Source organism: Scyliorhinus canicula, chromosome 22, assembly GCF_902713615.1.
Source record: "Scyliorhinus canicula chromosome 22, sScyCan1.1, whole genome shotgun sequence".
NCBI classification, from domain to species: Eukaryota; Metazoa; Chordata; class Chondrichthyes; order Carcharhiniformes; family Scyliorhinidae; genus Scyliorhinus; species Scyliorhinus canicula.
The window spans coordinates 29947556-29964672 of record NC_052167.1 but is presented as its reverse complement, the minus strand read 5'-3'; the positions used below and the strand labels follow the sequence as shown (position 1 = coordinate 29964672).

Genomic DNA, 17117 nt, shown 5'->3' with positions numbered 1-17117 from the left:
CAGCGGCCAAGATCCTGAGGGGTTTCATGGACCAGATGGGGGGAGTGGACCCTTGGAGATTCGCTTGGTAAAGGGCAAAGGAGTTCTCTTTCTTCTTCCACGTGCATAAAGTGTACTCTCGGATTGTTTTTTTGTGTTGAGCAGGGCGCTAATCCCAGGGGTGGAGGGGGTAGAGTATTCGGCCATTGCAGTCTCGGACCATGCTCCGTACTGGGCGGACTTGAGACTGGGGGCGGAGAAAGGGCAGCGCCCTCTCTGGAATTTTGGACGTGGGACTGTCAGCGGATGAGGAGGTCTGTGTAACCGGAGGAGCATTCAAAACTGTGACAACAAACGATACGGGAGAGGTAACAGTGACCACAGTCTGGGAGGCCTTGAAGGCAGTTATTAGGGAGTAGTTGATCTCTATCAGGTCCCACAGAGAGAAGGAGGATAGGGCGGAGAGGGAGAGGTTAGTGGGAGAGATAGGGTAAACAGGAGGTCGCGGAGATCCCCGAGGAGGGGCTGCTGAAGGAGAGCCGGAGTTTGCAGGCGGTGTTTGACCTGCTGACCACAGGGAAGGCAGAGGCAGAGCTGAGGAAGGTGAAAGGGGCAGTCTATGGACTGGGGGAGAAAGCGAGGAGGATGCTGGCACACCAACTGCGAAGGAGGGAGGCGGCCAGGGAAACTGGGAGAGTTAGGGATAATGGGGGTAACATGGTCCTGAGCCCTGAAGAGATCAACAAAGTCTTCAAGGAGTTCTACTGCAAGCTGTGCAAGGGAGGGAAGGGATGAAGCAATTTGTGGACCAACTGAGGTTCCCAAGGGTGGACGAGGAGCTGGTGGAGGGATTGGGGGCCCCGATTGAGTTGGAGGAGATAGTTGACAGCTTGGAGAATATGCAGTCGGGCAAGGCCCCGGGACCGGACGGCTACTCTGTAGAATTCTACAAGAAATTCTCGGAGCTGCTGAGCCCTCTCCTGCTAAGAACCTTTATCGAGGCCAAGGAGAGGGAGACCCTCCCCCCGTCGATGTTGCGGGTTTCGATCTCGCTCATCCTCAAGTGGGACAAGGATCCGTTGCACTGTGGGTCCTACAGGCCGATATCGTTCCTAAATATAAATGCCAAACTGCTGGCTAAGATCTTGGCCACCAGAATAGAGGACTGTGTCCCGGGGGTGATTGACGAGGATCAGACAGGGTTCGTCAAAGGCAGGCAATTGAACACGAACGTGGGGAGGCTCCTAAAAATTATTATGATGCCCTCAGAAGGAGCGGACGCAGAACTAGTGGCTGCAATGATGCGGAGAAAGCCTTTGATCGGGTGGAGTGGGAGTACCTGTGGGAAGCGTTAAGTAGATCTGGATTTGGGGAGGAATACATAGGGTGTGTCAAACTACTCTATCAGGCCCCCGTAGCAAGTGTGTCCACGAACCGACTGAGGTCGGAGTATTTTGAAATGAGAAAATGAAAATCGCTTATTGTCACGAGTAGGCTTCAATGAAGTTACTGTGAAAAGCCCCTAGTCGCCACATTCTGGCGCCTGTTCGGGGAGGCTGGTACGGGAATCGAACCGTGCTGCTGGCCTGCTTTAAAAGCCAGCGATTTAGCCCAGTGAGCTAAACCAGCACCGAGGAACGAGGCAGGGGTGCCCCCTGCCCCCGCTGCTATTTGCCCTGGCCGTTGAGCCGTTGGCCATGGCGCTGAGGACGTCAAGAAACTGAAGGGGGCTGGTTCATGGGGGGGGGGGGGGGGGCATTGTGTTTAGCTCTACGCAGATGACCTGCTCCTGTATATTTCTGACCCGCTAAAGGGGATGGGGCAGGTCATGCGGATCCTAAAGGACTTTGGGAGTTTGTCGGGGTACAAGTTGAACGTGGGGAAAAGTGAGCTATTTGTGATCCATGCGAGGGGCCAGGAGGACAGACTGGAGGAGGTCCTGCTCAAGATGGTGGAGAGGAGCTTTTGGTATCTGGGTGTACAGGTGGCTAGGAATTGGGATGCCCTACACACGCGCAATCCATCTCGGCTGGTACAGCAGATGGAGGGAGACTTCAAAAGAACAAAGAACAAAGAAAATTACAGCACAGGAACAGGCCCTTCGGCCCTCCCAGCCTGCGCCGATCCAGATCCTTTATCTAAACCTGTCTCCTATTTTCCAAGGTCTACTTCCCTCTGTTCCCGCCCATTCATATACCTGTCTAGATGTATCTTAAATGATGCTATCGTGCCCGCCTCTACCACCTCCGCTGGTAAAGCGTTCCAGGCACCCACCACCCTCTGCGTAAAAAAACTTTCCATGCACATCTCCCTTAAACTTTCCCCCTCTCACCTTGAAATCGTGACCCCTTGTAACTGACACCCCCACTCTTGGGAAAAGCTTGTTGCTATCCACCCTGTCCATACCTCTCATAATTTTGTAGACCTCAATCAGGTCCCCCCTCAACCTCCATCTTTCCAACGAAAACAATCCTAATCTGCTCAACCTTTCTTCATAGATAGCATCCTCCATACCAGGCAACATCCTGGTGAACCTCCTCTGCACCCTCTCCAAAAACATCCTTCTGGTAATGTGGCGATCAGAACTGCACGCAGTATTCCAAATGTGGCCGAACCAAAGTCCTATACAACTGTAACATGACCTGCCAACTCTTGTACTCAATACCCCGTCCGATGAAGGCAAACATGCTGTATGCCTTCTTGACCACTCTATCAACCTGCGTTGCCACCTTCAGGGTACAATGGACCTGAACTCCCAGATCTCTCTGTACATCAATTTTCCCCAAGACCCTTCCATTGACCATATAGTCCGCTCTTGAATTTGATCTTCCAAAAGGTGGGACATGCTCCCGCTTTCCCTGGCGGGTAGGGTGCAGTCCGTGAAAATTACGGTCCTTCCCAGGTTTCTGTTCGTCTTCCAGTGCCTTCCGATCTTCATCCCCAAATCCTTCTTCAAATGGGTGAACAGGATTATCACAGGATTTGTGTGGGCAAACAATACCCCGTGAGTTAAAAGGCTGTTCTTAGAGCTGGGGTCAGTGGAGAAGGCACAGGAGGGAGGAAGGGGCCTCAGTCAGGACCCCGATACGGCATAAGCATAGATTTGTTCCAGGCAAGATAGACGGAGGGTTTCAAAGTTGGCATAGGGCGGGTATCAAAAGGATGGGGGACCTGTTTATAGATGGGACTTTTCCTAGCCTGAAGACGCTAGAGGAGAAATTTAGTCTGCCCCCAGGGAATGCCTTTAGATACCTCCACAAGTCCGTGCTTTTCTGAAGAAACAGGTAGAGATAGAGATAGATAGAGAAATATAGCACAGAACAGACCCTTCGGCCCACGATATTGTGCCGAACTTTTGTCCTAGGTTAATCATAGAATTTTGGACACTAAGGGCAATGTATCATGGCCAATCCACCCAACCTGCACATCTTTGGACTGTGGGAGGAAACCGGAGTACCCGGAGGAAACCCACACACACATTCCCGCCACAGGATACAGGACAGAGTGGTCTCTGGCATCTGGGTGGGGGAGGGGACGGTGTCGGACTTATATCAAGAACTGCAAGAGGCAGAGGAAGTCTCGGCGGAGGAGCTGAAGGGCAAGTGGGAGGAGGAGCTCGGCGAGGAGCTGGATGAGGGCCTGTGGGCTGATGCCCTGAGCAGGGTTAATTCCTCATCGTGTGCCAGGCTTAACCTAATTCAGTTTAAGGTGGTGCACTGGGCACACATGACGACAGTGAGAATGAGCAAGCTCTTTGGGGTGGAGGACAGGTGTGTGAGATGCTCATGGAGCCCAGAAAACCATGTCCATATGTTCTGGGCATGCCCGGCGCTTAAAGAATTCTGGCAGGGCTTTGCAAAGGCTATGTCCAAGGTCTTGGACACTCGGGTGGTGCAGAGTCCGGAGATAGTAATATTTGGGGTGTCAGAAGAACCGGGAGTGCAGGAAGCGAAGGAGGCCGACGTCCTGGCCTTTGCCTCCCTGGTAGCCCGGAGACGGATCTTGTTAATGTGGAGGGACTCGAGGCCCCCGAGTGTGGAGACCTGGGTCAGTGACATGGCTGGGTTTCTCAGTCTCGAATGGATACAGTTTGCCTTGAGAGGGTCCTTGCTGGGGTTCTCCCGGCGGTGGCAGCCGTTCCTTGACTTTTTGGCAGAACGTTGAAAGGTCAGCAGCAATCCGGGGGGGGGGGCGGGGGGGAACTGTGTATGGAATGTATACTCTTCTTTTGTAAATGGACTATAACCACCTTATTTGTGAAATTTTCTCCTTTTTGTTATTGGTAATGTAAAATTTTGTTTCAGAAAAACTTGAATAAAAACAATTTTTAAAAAAAGATATTGGGGTTGATGACTTAATTAACTAAATCTGCTGTACACAGAGGAAGCAAACTGCGAATAATGAATCTGGTCTTAAACAAGGTGGTCTTGCTTCCCTGTCTAGAAAAACTAACGTATTGGAGACAGAGCACAGAATAGTTTACCTTCGCTCAGCTCAGAATTAAACAGAAAAAAACAGTCAATCCAGGAGGAGCTCAGCAGAGATTAAAAATGATCTTCCACCTCACTGAAGGGGACACCAGTACTTCAAATACCTTCTCCAAACCTGGGGGAAGAAAACTGGCCAATGTGGGGCTTCCTCGGCCTTTAGGCAAACACAACTGCATTGTGCAGTTTCCATGCCAAAACTGCCCAGAATCACATCAGCATTTGGTAAGCTTCACAGCTTGGCCACTGTGAGTGACGGGTTGAAATTAGGAATATCTAAATTTCTACCTACCCGCTTTCATCCAGTTCCTCCGATGCCAGTGGCTTTGAGTCCATGAAGAGGGAGACTTTGCTCGAGGCCATCTTGATGTCAATGGTGCTGTGAGTTGCAATAAGACTTTGCACCAGTTCGTGGTTTGGCCTTTGTTCTTCCTACAGACAAGCAAAAGAGAATTTTTATAGAATTATATAGTAAAAACGTAGTTATAATACTAACAACTACTTGTATTTAGACAGCACCATCATGCCACTACACAAGGCACTACACAGGAGCATTATAAAACAAAAAAAATGACAGTCATATAAGGATATTTTAGGTCAGATGGTCAACGGGGTAGGTTTTAAGGTGTGTGTTAAGCGAATAGAGAAGTACCCAATAGGTTCATTGACGGATGTTAAAAACCTGGTAGTTTAAGGTAAAGGTAAGGTGAAGAGATGTTGGGTATTTAGTAGTTAATTCTACTCAGATGTCTATTGAAAGACGAGTCTGCCAAATGGGGACGAGAGAGATACTAACTCTGCGACAATCCACCTAGTCTCAGGATCGTCTTCAGAACCGGACTTGGGAGTTTCTCTGACATTGGCAGCAGAGCATGGTGGTTGCCTGAAAGTGAAGCTTGGAGATGAAGTTTTACTTCCAGACAGGGAGGCGTGGTGGCGCAGTGGTTAGCACTGCTGCCTCACGGCACCGAGGACCCGGGTTTGATCCCAGCCCAGGGTCACACTCCGTGTGGAGTTTGCTCATTCTCCCCGTGTCTGCGTGGGTCTCACCCCCACAACCCAAAGATGTGCAGGGTAGGTGGATTGGCCAGGCTAAATTGCCCCTTAATTGGTCATTTTTAAAAGACCAAAGTAAAGCCAAAAATATGACTACTACTTGTTCAGCTGATGATAACACATTGAAATCAGAGCAATTGGAGTAGTGGTAAATCTCTAACAGTACTGGCATGGCATTGACTGAAGTACTTTTCCTATTAATCAAGCCTTCAATGAAAAAGACTGAGATGAAGTTGGACATGGTAGATGACCCTCGGATGGTGACTTTGATCTTCTCCAGGTGTAGGAATTGCGATAGGTTTGCCAGCCAGTCTGCAGCTGTGGGTGGTGCTGCTGATCGTCAGCCAAGCAGGATTCTCCAGCGGGCGATTAGAGATGCAAGGGCAAGGTCGTCGACCCTCTTCCTCATGAATAGTTCAGGCTGGTCCGTTTTGTTTTACTGTTTCTATCTGATCACTGCGGGTGTTAGACACAAGCGTCGGTTTCCACTGTGACATTTACCACTGCTGTGGGGAACATCAACACTACTTAACCAGGCCACATTTCAACTACTCTTGGGTCAGGTATTGGAAGGTTAAGAGCAGCCATCAAAACGTTTCATGGGAAGGGAACCAAATAAAGCTGGCAAGCAAGTGAAAGTGTCGGGCATTACCTCCTCTGCTCTGTGGGCATGGCTCCCGCCGAGGTCGATATACACAGCATCCTTATCATATACAATACCCCCGACACCAGACATGGGGGCATAGATCAGCCTCTCCTTCTCATGCAGGGATCGTTTCTTCTGCTGTTGTGGGAGGGGACAGGGATCTGGCAGGAAGCCAGCTTCATTCACTGTGAAGTCGCCCACACCTGGAAAATTAACAAAGACAGGATTTAAGCATGGAGATTGGGTCTGTGCAGCGATCCAAGTGAAGAATGAACTGGTCATGTATATTGGACAGTCATGGAGCCATACCAGCCCCATGAGGAGCCATCCCGCTCCCCCACTCGATCCCCCTAGCCCTGCGGGTTCACCTGCTTCGAATGCCCATCCAATTTCCTTTTGAAAAAATTCACTATTCTGCTTCCACCCACTTCATAGGCAGCGAGTTTCAGCCTATTATCACTCACTACGCAAATATATTCCTCCTTACATTCCCTATGCATTTAATAATATTAATCTTTATTGTCACAAGTAGAACATAGAACATAGAACGATACAGCGCAGTACAGGCCCTTTGGCCCTCGATGTTGCACCGACATGGAAAAAATCTAAAGGCCATCTAACCTACACTATGCCCTTATCATCCATATGCTTATCCAATAAATTTTTAAATGCCCTCAATGTTGGCGTGTTCGCTACTGTTGCAGGTAGGGCATTCCACGGCCTCACCACTCTTTGCGTAAAAAACCCACCTCTGACCTCTGTCCTATATCTATTACCCCTCAATTTAAGGCTATGTCCCCTCGTGCTAGCCACCTCCAGGTAATAGAAGGCTCTCGCTGTCCACCCTATCTAACCCTCTGATAATTTTGTATGCCTCTATTAAGTCACCTCTTAACCTTCTTCTCTCTAACGAAAACAACCTCAAGTCCATCAGCCTTTCCTCATAAGATTTTCCCTCCATACCAGGCAACATCCTGGTAAATCTCCTCTGCACCCGTTCCAAAGCTTCCACGTCCTTCCTATAATGAGGCGACCAGAACTGTACGCAATACTCCAAATGCGGCCGTACCAGAGTTTGGTACAGCTGCATCATGACCTCATGGCTCCGGAACTCAATCCCTCTACCAATAAAGGCCAACACACCATAGGCCTTCTTCACAACCCTATCAACCTGGGTGGCAACTTTCAGGGATCTATGTACATGGACACCGAGATCCCTCTGCTCATCCACACTAACAAGAATTTTACCATTAGCCAAATATTCCGCATTTCTGTTATTCTTTCCAAAGTGAATCACCTCACACTTCTCCACATTAAACTCCATTTGCCACCTCTCAGCCCAGCTCTGCAGCTTATCTATGTCCCTCTGTAACCTGCAACATCCTTCCGCACTGTCTACAACTCCACCGACTTTAGTGTCGTCTGCAAATTTACTCACCCATCCTTCTGCGCCCTCCTCTAGGTCATTTATAAAAATGACAAACAGCAACGGCCCCAGAACAGATCCTTGTGGTACGCCATTCGTAACTGAACTCCATTCTGAACATTTCCCATCAACTACCACTCTCTGTCTTCTTTTAACTAGCCAATTTCTGATCCACATCTCTAAATCACCCTCAATCCCCAGCCTCCGTATTTTCTGCAATAGCCGACCGTGGGGAACCTTATCAAACGCTTTACTGAAATCCATATACACCACATCAACTGCTCTACCCTCGTCTACCTGTTCAGTCACCTTCTCAAAGAACTCGATATGGTTTGTGAGGCATGACCTACCCTTCACAAAACCATGCTGACTGTCCCTAATCATATTATTCCTATCTAGATGATTATAAATCGTATCTTTTATAATCCTCTCCAAGACTTTACCCACCACAGACGTTAGGCTCACCGGCCTATAGTTACCGGGGTTATCTCTACTCCCCTTCTTGAACAAAGGGACCACATTTGCTATCCTCCAGTCCTCTGGCACTATTCCTGTAGCCAATGATGACCTAAAAATCAAAGCCAAAGGCTCAGCAATCTCTTCCCTGGCTTCCCAGAGAATCCTAGGATAAATCCCATCCGGCCCCGGGGACTTATCTATTTTCACCTTGTCCAGAATTGCCAACACTTCTTCCCTACGCACCTCAATGCCATCTATTCTAATAGCCTGGGTCTCAGCATTCTCCTCCACAATATTATCTTTTTCTTGAGTGAATACTGACGAAAAGTATTCATTTAGTATCTCGCTTATCTCCTCAGCCTCCACACACAACTTCCCACCACTGTCCTTGACTGGCCCTACTCTTGCCCTAGTCATTCTTTTATTCCTGACATACCTATAGAAAGCTTTTGGGTTTTCCTTGATCCTACCTGCCAAAGTAGGCTTACATTAACACTGCAATGAAGTTACTGTGAAAATCCCCGAGTCGCCACATTCCGGCGCCTGTTCGGGTCCACAGAGGGAGAATTCAGAATGTCCAATTCACCTAACAAGCACGTCTTTCGGGACTTGTGGGAGGAAACCGGAGCGCCCGGAGGAAACCCACACAGACACGGAAAGAACATGCAGACTCCACACAGACCCAAGCCAGGAATTGAACCTGGGACCCTGGAGCTGTAAAGCCACAGTGCTGCCGTGCCGCCCTAATTCAGTCTGTGACTTCCCCCCCCCCCCCCCCCACCACCCCCATGTCCCCAGTACTTGCACTCTCACAGAACAATCCACGCTGCAGTGTGTGATTAGTAGCGGTTGTAGACTTTACAAGCTTCACAACGTGAGGAGAACATATTTCAAAGTTTCTCTCTCCCAACTCACCCAAAACTCGAGATCCATTCCAGAGCTGCCAACGATCCTGAAATAAGTGGCCACGGAATGGCAGTTGAAGGGTTAAATTACGAGCACAAATTGCAGAAACGTGACTGGAGTTTAGAAGGTTGATCTCAATGAGAGATTTAAAATGTTTTTTTAAAAAGTTGCCCAATAGTCTGCTCCTGTTGGAAAGTCCCAGCAGCTGCTGCTTGGCTGGGATCCAGAGAACTGGGTCTGTGTTCTGCCCTCCCCTATGCCATGGCCAGAGAACTGGGTCTGTGTTCTGCCCTCCCCTATGCCATGGCCAGAGAACTGGGTCTGTGTTCTGCCCTCCCCTATTCCATGGCCAGAGAACTGGGTCTGTGTTCTGCCCTCCCCTATGCCATGGCCAGAGAACTGGGTCTGTGTTCTGCCCTCCCCTATGCCATGGCCAGAGAACTGGGTCTGTGTTCTGCCCTCCCCTATTCCATGGCCAGAGAACTGGATCTGTGTTCTGCCCTCCCCTATTCCATGGCCAGAGAACTGGGTCTGTGTTCTGCCCTCCCCTATGCCATGGCCAGAGAAACCATTCATGTTGCAACTGCCCCAGTAGAAAGTAACAAGCTCAGCACAAACCACGGGCTGTGCCCTCACTCCTCGCTTGTACAGTTCAATCCCTCACCACATGATTCAGTTAATAAGCAATTTGAGTGGATTTGAGGAATACCTGGAAGGTGAACTTGGCTGCTCTTTCTGAGGTAGGTTCCGCGCAGGTACCCGTACATTGAAACTTTACGGTCACATTTCCGATTTTTGCGAACATCCTCAGGATTGGTCAGATCTTCCATTCTGAAACAGCATCAACATTTCTCAGTACTTTTCCCGCTCGAGGATGGCACAGTATCCCTGCAGCGCAGAAAGAGGCCATTAGGCCCAACGAGTCTGCACTGACCCTCTGAAAGAGCATGCTCCATGGCCCACTCCCCCACCCTATCCCCGTAACCCCACATAACCCGCACATCTTTGGGCTGTGGGAGGAAACCGGAGCACCCGGAGGAAACCCCCACAGACACGGGGAGAACGTGCAGACTCCGTACAGACAGTGACCCGAGGCTGGAATTGAACCCGGAACCCTGGCGCCGTGAGACATCAGTGCTAACCCGGGTCCCTGGCACTGAGGCAGCAGTGCTAACCCGGGTCCCTGGCACTGTGAGACAGCAGTGTTAACCCGGGCCCCTGGCACTGTGAGACAGCAGTGCTAACCCGGGTACCTGGCACTGTGAGACAGCAGTGTTAACCCGGGCCCCTGGCACTGTGAGACAGCAGTGCTAACCCGGGTACCTGGCACTGTGAGACAGCAGTGTTAACCCGGGTCCCTGGCACTGTGAGGCAGCAGTGTTAACCCGGGTCCCTGGCACTGTGATGCAGCAGTGTTAACCCGGGTCCCTGGCACTGTGATGCAGCAGTGTTAACCCGGGTCCCTGGCATTGTGAGGGAGCAGTGCTAACCCGGGTCCCTGGCACCGTGAGGCAGCAGTGCTAACCAGTGTGCCACCCATATTGGTACATTGGAACACTTGGCTTGGCCGAGCAGTGAGAGTCAGCATGCAGTTCAGGGAGCAAGTATTTGTTCACAACCCCCAAGGTTCTCTCACACTCTGCAGTTCAGCGTTGTTGCCACTGGTGGGCGACAGAATGTGTGATCATCTTTTTTTAATATAAAGATATTAAGGTTGGGAATAGAGAGAAGGAATAATAACTCGACTCAAATACACTGAATTCCGACTTCAAGATGTAGTTGCATTCCTGAAAATCACAAACTTTCATTCACCCTTCCGTGAATCACGGGATGCCATAGAAATCAAAGTTAAAGCCAGAGATAGGCTCCTTCGGATATTATTTGTCCGGAAAAATATAAATGTACAAAGTTGAAAGGACTGTAGAAGTTCAGCATTGTGAATTCCGAGCCAGAATAACAAAAATCACGGAAAGCAACAGAAATACTGGATAAATTCAAGGAAAATGATCGCCCAAAACAATTCCCGAGCGACACAGCTTCTATGACACAGCCACAGCTTTCCGGAAACTCAGCTTAACCGTGTGTTTTCCTCCACCTCCCCCTGCCCCTCCCTCTCCCCCCACCCACCTTTCCCGCTCTGCCTCTCTCCCTCTCTCTCCCGCCTCGCTCTCCCTCTCCTTTCCCGCTCTGCCTCTCTCTCCCTCTCCTTTCCCGCTCTGCCTCTCTCCCTCTCCTTTCCCGCTCTGCCTCTCTCTCCCTCTCCTTTCCCGCTCTGCCTCTCTCTCCCTCTCCATTCCTGCTGCCTCTCTCGCCCTCTCCTTTCCTTTTCTGCACCGCCTGTCCCTCTCTTTCTCTGCACTCTGTCTCTCTCTGGAGAGAGCTAATCTGATTAAATTGGCATGGGGAATGAATTCCTCCCACTGCCTCTGAATCACCCTTGCCCAGCCTCATCCAACAATTATAGCCCAGGGTCATCTACCCAGTGCTTCCGTCTCAACACATCTTCATGGGACCACAGGATCCCAATACGGCAGAAGGGGGCCATTCAGCCCATCGAGTCTGCACCAGCTCCTGGAAAGAGCACCCTGCCCAAGCCCACACCTCCACGCTATCCCCATAACCCAGTAATCCCACCCAACACTAAGGGCAATTTTGGATACTAAGGGCAATTTATCACGGCCACTCTACCTAACCTGCACATCTTTGGACTGTGGGAGGAAACCGGAGCACCCGGAGGAAACCCACGCACACACGGGGAGAACGTGCAGACTCCGCACAGACAGTGACCCAAGCCGGAATCGAACCTGGGACCCTGGAGCTGTGAAGCAATTGTGCTATCCACAATGCTACCGTGCTGCCCAGGAGGAAACCCACGCGGACATGGGGAGAAAGTGCAAACTCCACACAGACACCCAAGGACAGATTTGAACCACGCGGAGTTCCTCGGCTGGTTTGATAAGGGAGGTTAGACAGCTTGTACTTACCTGTCAGCGAGGAGGTAAGGATGTGCCATTTGCCACACGAGTGGCCGAAACTTCATCACAGAGATAAATCGGCCCAGGTTGTGAATCTCTTGTTTCTGATATTCTCCGTGAACCATTCCAGACAGGTAGAAGAGCTTTGCACCCTAGAAAATACAGAAGATGCTGCTGAGGTTACTAACACAAGTATCGGCACTGACCATCAGAGGTTGTGGGGTCGTGCCTGACCACCAGCCGATAATGATAAGCTATCTGCCAATGTCTGGCTCACTTGCTCTGACGCACAAGACCACCAGCACATTTTATGATTGGCTCCTTGGTGCTCTACTTGTTCGGAATTCGGTCTTTCCCCCTCAGTGACAGATTGCATCAATAGACAACTCTCCCCTGCTCCAATACCATAAACAATGCAGAGGTTCAGTGGTGGTGGCAGTTCTGGCTGGGAGGACCACTGCCTTGGACTGTTCACAGCACAGATACAGACCACATTCCCAATGGCCATGTATCGCTCTATCGCTTTCTCCCACATGCTTCGGAAGACTCTGATCAGTCGAAGGTATTAGCTATGGTTCAGGGGGAAGAATGCTCCCCTCCAAGTCAGACATTCTGACTCCAGTGACTTGAGCACATACTCCAGGTGGACATTTCAGTGCAGTTGGGAGGTGCAATTCTTCGGGTGAGATGTTAAACCAAGTTAAACAATTTTAAATGCATATAGTTTAAACAATTCAACGATGGTCCGATTTGAGATCAATAGGTTTTTGAACACCAAAGGAACCAGGCGATGAGGTGAAAGAGACGGAAGTGGAGTCAAGGAAGACATCACTCAGTCTTACCGCATGGAGAAAGAGGCTTGAGAAGACATTTGACCTCTATTTCATATGGCACAAAAGTTGAAGTACGCAAATTGCCCGGGGCACCTCTGATTTCCAGTGGGAAGGAGGGCATCTCACCACAGGTTGCTGCTCCTAACTGCTATTCAGGATCCCGTATTGAAAAGCCATCATGATGATGACATACAAGTAAAATAGTCCACAATGTTCAACGAGCTCACACTCAAGGACTGGAGATCGTCAGTCTTCTGTTCTCTTAGAATCCATATAATTGCTATAGTGCAGAAGGAGGCCATTCAGCCCATCGAGTCTGCACCCACCCTCTGGAAAAACACTAGCTAGGCCCACTCCTGGAACACCATGCATTGATCATGGCCAATCCATGGACTGTGGGAGGAAACTGGAGCACGAGTGCCAACTCCACACAGTCACCCAAGGCCGGAATTGAACCCAGGTCCTTGGAGCTGTGAGGCAGCAGTGCTAACCACCGTGCTACCCTTTTAGGCAGCCGCTCAAGCGAGGACACCTTGCTTTTATTGCAGTCCAATGGGTTTGGAGTTGGCTGATAAGTTGAACAAGCGATCTGGTGCTCGAAGAGTTGTTTGGAGGTTTCTGCCGCTTATATTTGCCTTTGTTCATTCCTGACACAGTCGCTCTCCATGTGTCCGGTGCCTTCCCCACAGAGGCTGCTCGATTCCGGTCAGTCACAAGGTCGGGTCTCCGATGATTCCCTGATTATATTTGACCACATCAGAGATACATTACGAGGACACGGTGAAGCGTTTCTGCAGAATTAATTTCCACTTGGAGAGGCAAGGATTAAACAAGGATAGTCAGCACGGCTTTGTAAAGAGGACATCATGTCTAACAACATTTTTCAAGGTGACTAGGTGTGCACAAAGAACAAAGAAAATTACAGCACAGGAACAGGCCCTTCGGCCCTCCCAGCCTGCGCCGATCCAGATCCTTTATCTAAACCTGCCTCCTATTTTCCAAGGTCTACTTCTCTCTGTTCCCGCCCATTCATATACCTGTCCAGGTGCATCTTAAATGATGCTATCGTACCCGCCTCTACCACCTCCGCTGGCAAAGCATTCCAGGCACCCACCACCCTCTGCGTAAAAAACTTTCCACGCACATCTCCGTTAAACTTTTCACCTCTCACCTTGAAATCGTGACCCCTTGTAACTGACACCCCCACTCTTGGAAAAAGCTTGTTGCTATCCACCCTGTCCATACCTCTCATAATTTTGTAGACCTCAATCAGGTCCCCCCTCAACCTCCGTCTTTCCAACGAAAACAATCCTAATCTACTCAACCTTTCTTCACAGCTAGCACCCTCCATACCAGGCAACATCCTGGTGAACCTCCTCTGCACCCTCTCCAAAGCATCCACATCCTTCTGGTAATGTGGCGACCAGAACTGCACGCAGTATTCCAAATGTGGCCGAACCAAAGTCCTATACAACTGTAACATGACCTGCCAACTCTTGTACTCAATACCCCGTCGGATGAAGGCAAGCATGCTTTTGCCTTCTTGACCACTCTATCAACCTGCGTTGCCACCTTCAGGGTACAATGGACCTGAACTCCCAGATCTCTCTGCACATCAATTTTCCCCAAGACCCTTCCATTGACCATATAGTCCGCTCTTGAATTTGATCTTCCAAAATGCATCACCTCGCATTTGCCTGGATTGAACTCCATCTGCCATTTCTTTGCCCAACTCTCCAATCTATCTATATTTTGTTGTATTCTCTAACAGTCCTCCTCGGTATCTGCAACTCCACCAATCTTTGTATCATCTGCAAACTTGCTAATCAGACCACCTATACCTTCCTCCAGGTCATTTATGTAGATCACAAACAACAGTGGTCTGAGCACAGATCCCTGTGGAACACCACTAGTCACCCTTCTCCATTTTGAGACACTCCCTTCCACCACTACTCTCTGTCTCATGTTGCCCAGCCAGTTCTTTATCAATCTAGCTAGTACACCCTGAACCCCATACGACTTCACTTTTTACATCAACCTGCCATGGGAAACCTTATCAAACGCTTTACTAAAGTCCATGTATATGACATCTACAGCCCTTCCCTCATCAATTAACTTTGTCACTTCCTCAAAGAATTCTATTAGGTTTGTAAGACATGACCTTCCCTGCACAAAACCATGCTGCCGATCACTGATAAGTCTATTTTCTTCTATATGTGAATAGATCCTATCCCTCAGTATCTTCTCCAACAGTTTACCTACCACTGACGTCAAGCTCACAGGTCTATAATTCCCTGGATTATCCCTGCTACCCTTCTTAAACAAAGGGACAACATTAGCAATTCTCCAGTCCTCCGGGACCTCACCCGTGCTCAAGGATGCTGCAAAGATATCTGTTAAGGCCCCAGCTATTTCGACCCTCGCTTCCCTCAGTAACCTGGGATAGATCCCATCCGGTCCTGGGGACTTGTCCGCCTTAGTGTCTTTTAGAATACCCAAAACCTCCCCCTTCCTTATGACAACTTGACCGAGAGTATTTAAACAACCATCCCTAGCCTCAACATCTGTCTTGTCCCTCTTCTTTGTGAATACCGATGCAAAGTACAAAGATGAGGGCAGTCCAGTTGATGACGTCTACATGGACTTTGTAAGGCTTTCGACAAGGCCCCACATGGGAGACTGATCAAGAAGATAAGAGCCCGTGGAATCCAGGACAATTTGGCAAGCTGGATCCAAAACTGGCTTCGTGACAGGAGACAGAGGGGGAGACAGTCAAAGTTTGTTTTTGTGACTGGAAGCCTCTGTCCAGGGGTGTTTCACAGGGATCAGTGCTGGGTCCCTTGCTGTTTATAGTTTACATTAATGATCTGGATGTTAATGTGGGAGGGTATGATCACTACGTTCGCAGATGACACAAAAATCTGTGACGTGGTAAATAGCGAGGAGGAAAGCTTTAGATTACACAACAATATAGATGGGCTGGTCAGACGGGCAGAACAGTGGCAAATGGGATTTAACCCTGAAAAGTATGAGGAGATGCATTCTGGGAGAACTAACAAGGGAAGGGAAGATACAATGAATGTTAGGATGCAGGAAGTACAGAGGATCAGAGAGGCTCTAACCCTAACCCTATGAGACCTTGGGGTGAATGTCCATAGATCCCTGAAGGCAGCAGGACAGGTAGATGTGGTTAAGAAGTCATATGGGATACTTGCATTCTATGCCTCGGCTAATAAACACAAGAGCAGGGAGATTATAATGGAACTGTATAAAATCAGGTTCGGCCACAGCTAGAGTACTGTGTGCTCTAGTCACTATGGCTTTAGGATGTGATACAGTAGTCCCCCTTTATAACGCGGGTGTTGGGGTCCAAGACAGCCACCCGCGTTGTAACCGAGCCGCGGATATCCATGATGGGGGTTTTAAATTTATTTAAAATCTATGCTAGCGCTTCCCATTGTGAGTCTACGGGGGGGCGGGGGAAGAGGTCAGACCCCCGTAGACTCACAATGGGAAGCGCTAGCATAGATTTTTAAATAGATTTAAAACCCCCATCGTGGATCCAATTAAAATTTCAGCGGCCGGCTCACTTTGATCCGGAGAAGGAAGCTGCTCTCACTGAAATCAGCCGGCCGCTGAAATTGACACTGCCGGCTGCTCTCTCCCTCCAATCCAACTTTTAAGTTTTAATGTTTCTGATTGGAGGGAGAGAGCAGCCGGCAGTGTCAATTTCTTTTTTTTTCCTCCGGCTTGCCCCCTCTCCCCCCACATCCTCCAACTAGACCCCTCTCCCCCCACACCCTCCGACTCGCCCCCTCTCCCCCCAACACCCTCCGGCTCGCCCCCTCTCCCCCCACACCCTCCGACTCGCCCCCTCTCCCCCCCCACACCCTCCGGCTCGCCCCCTCTCCCCCCCCACACCCTCCGGCTCGCCCCCTCTCCCCCCAACACCCTCCGGCTCGCCCCCTCTCCCCCCCAACACCCTCCGGCTCGCCCCCTCTCCCCCCACATCCTCCGACTCGCCCCCCTCCTCAACACCCGCCCCCTCCTCTCCCCCCCCCCCCAACACCCGCCCCCCTCCTCTCTCCCCCCCACCACCCGCGGGTCCCCCCTCTCTCCCCCAGCACCCGCGGGTCCACCCTCTCTCCCCCCGCACCCACGGGGGGGGGGGGGGGGGTCTCCCCCGCACCCACGGGGGGGGGGGGGGGTCTCCCCCGCACCCACGGGGGGGGGGGTCTCCCCCGCACCCACGGGGGGGGGGGGGGGGGGGGGGGGGGGGTCTCCCCCGCACCCACGGGGGGGGGGGGGGGGGGGGGGGGGGGGGGGGTTCTCCCCCCCCCCCCCCACCCA

The 17117-nt window shown here is 50.5% G+C and overlaps 1 protein-coding gene across 1 annotated transcript in view; it reads right to left on the bottom strand.

Annotated features, from left to right (window-relative positions):
• Positions 1 to 17117, bottom strand: part of bms1 (BMS1 ribosome biogenesis factor) — a 122426-nt gene that overhangs the window by 66882 nt on the left and 38427 nt on the right. The window contains exons 6-9 of the mRNA XM_038782908.1: positions 11944 to 12086; positions 9669 to 9790; positions 6175 to 6371; positions 4759 to 4898 (exon numbers count right to left, since the gene is read on the bottom strand). Coding sequence (XP_038638836.1) covers positions 4759 to 4898; positions 6175 to 6371; positions 9669 to 9790; positions 11944 to 12086 — 602 coding nt within the window. The remainder of the gene's footprint in view (positions 1 to 4758; positions 4899 to 6174; positions 6372 to 9668; positions 9791 to 11943; positions 12087 to 17117) is intronic.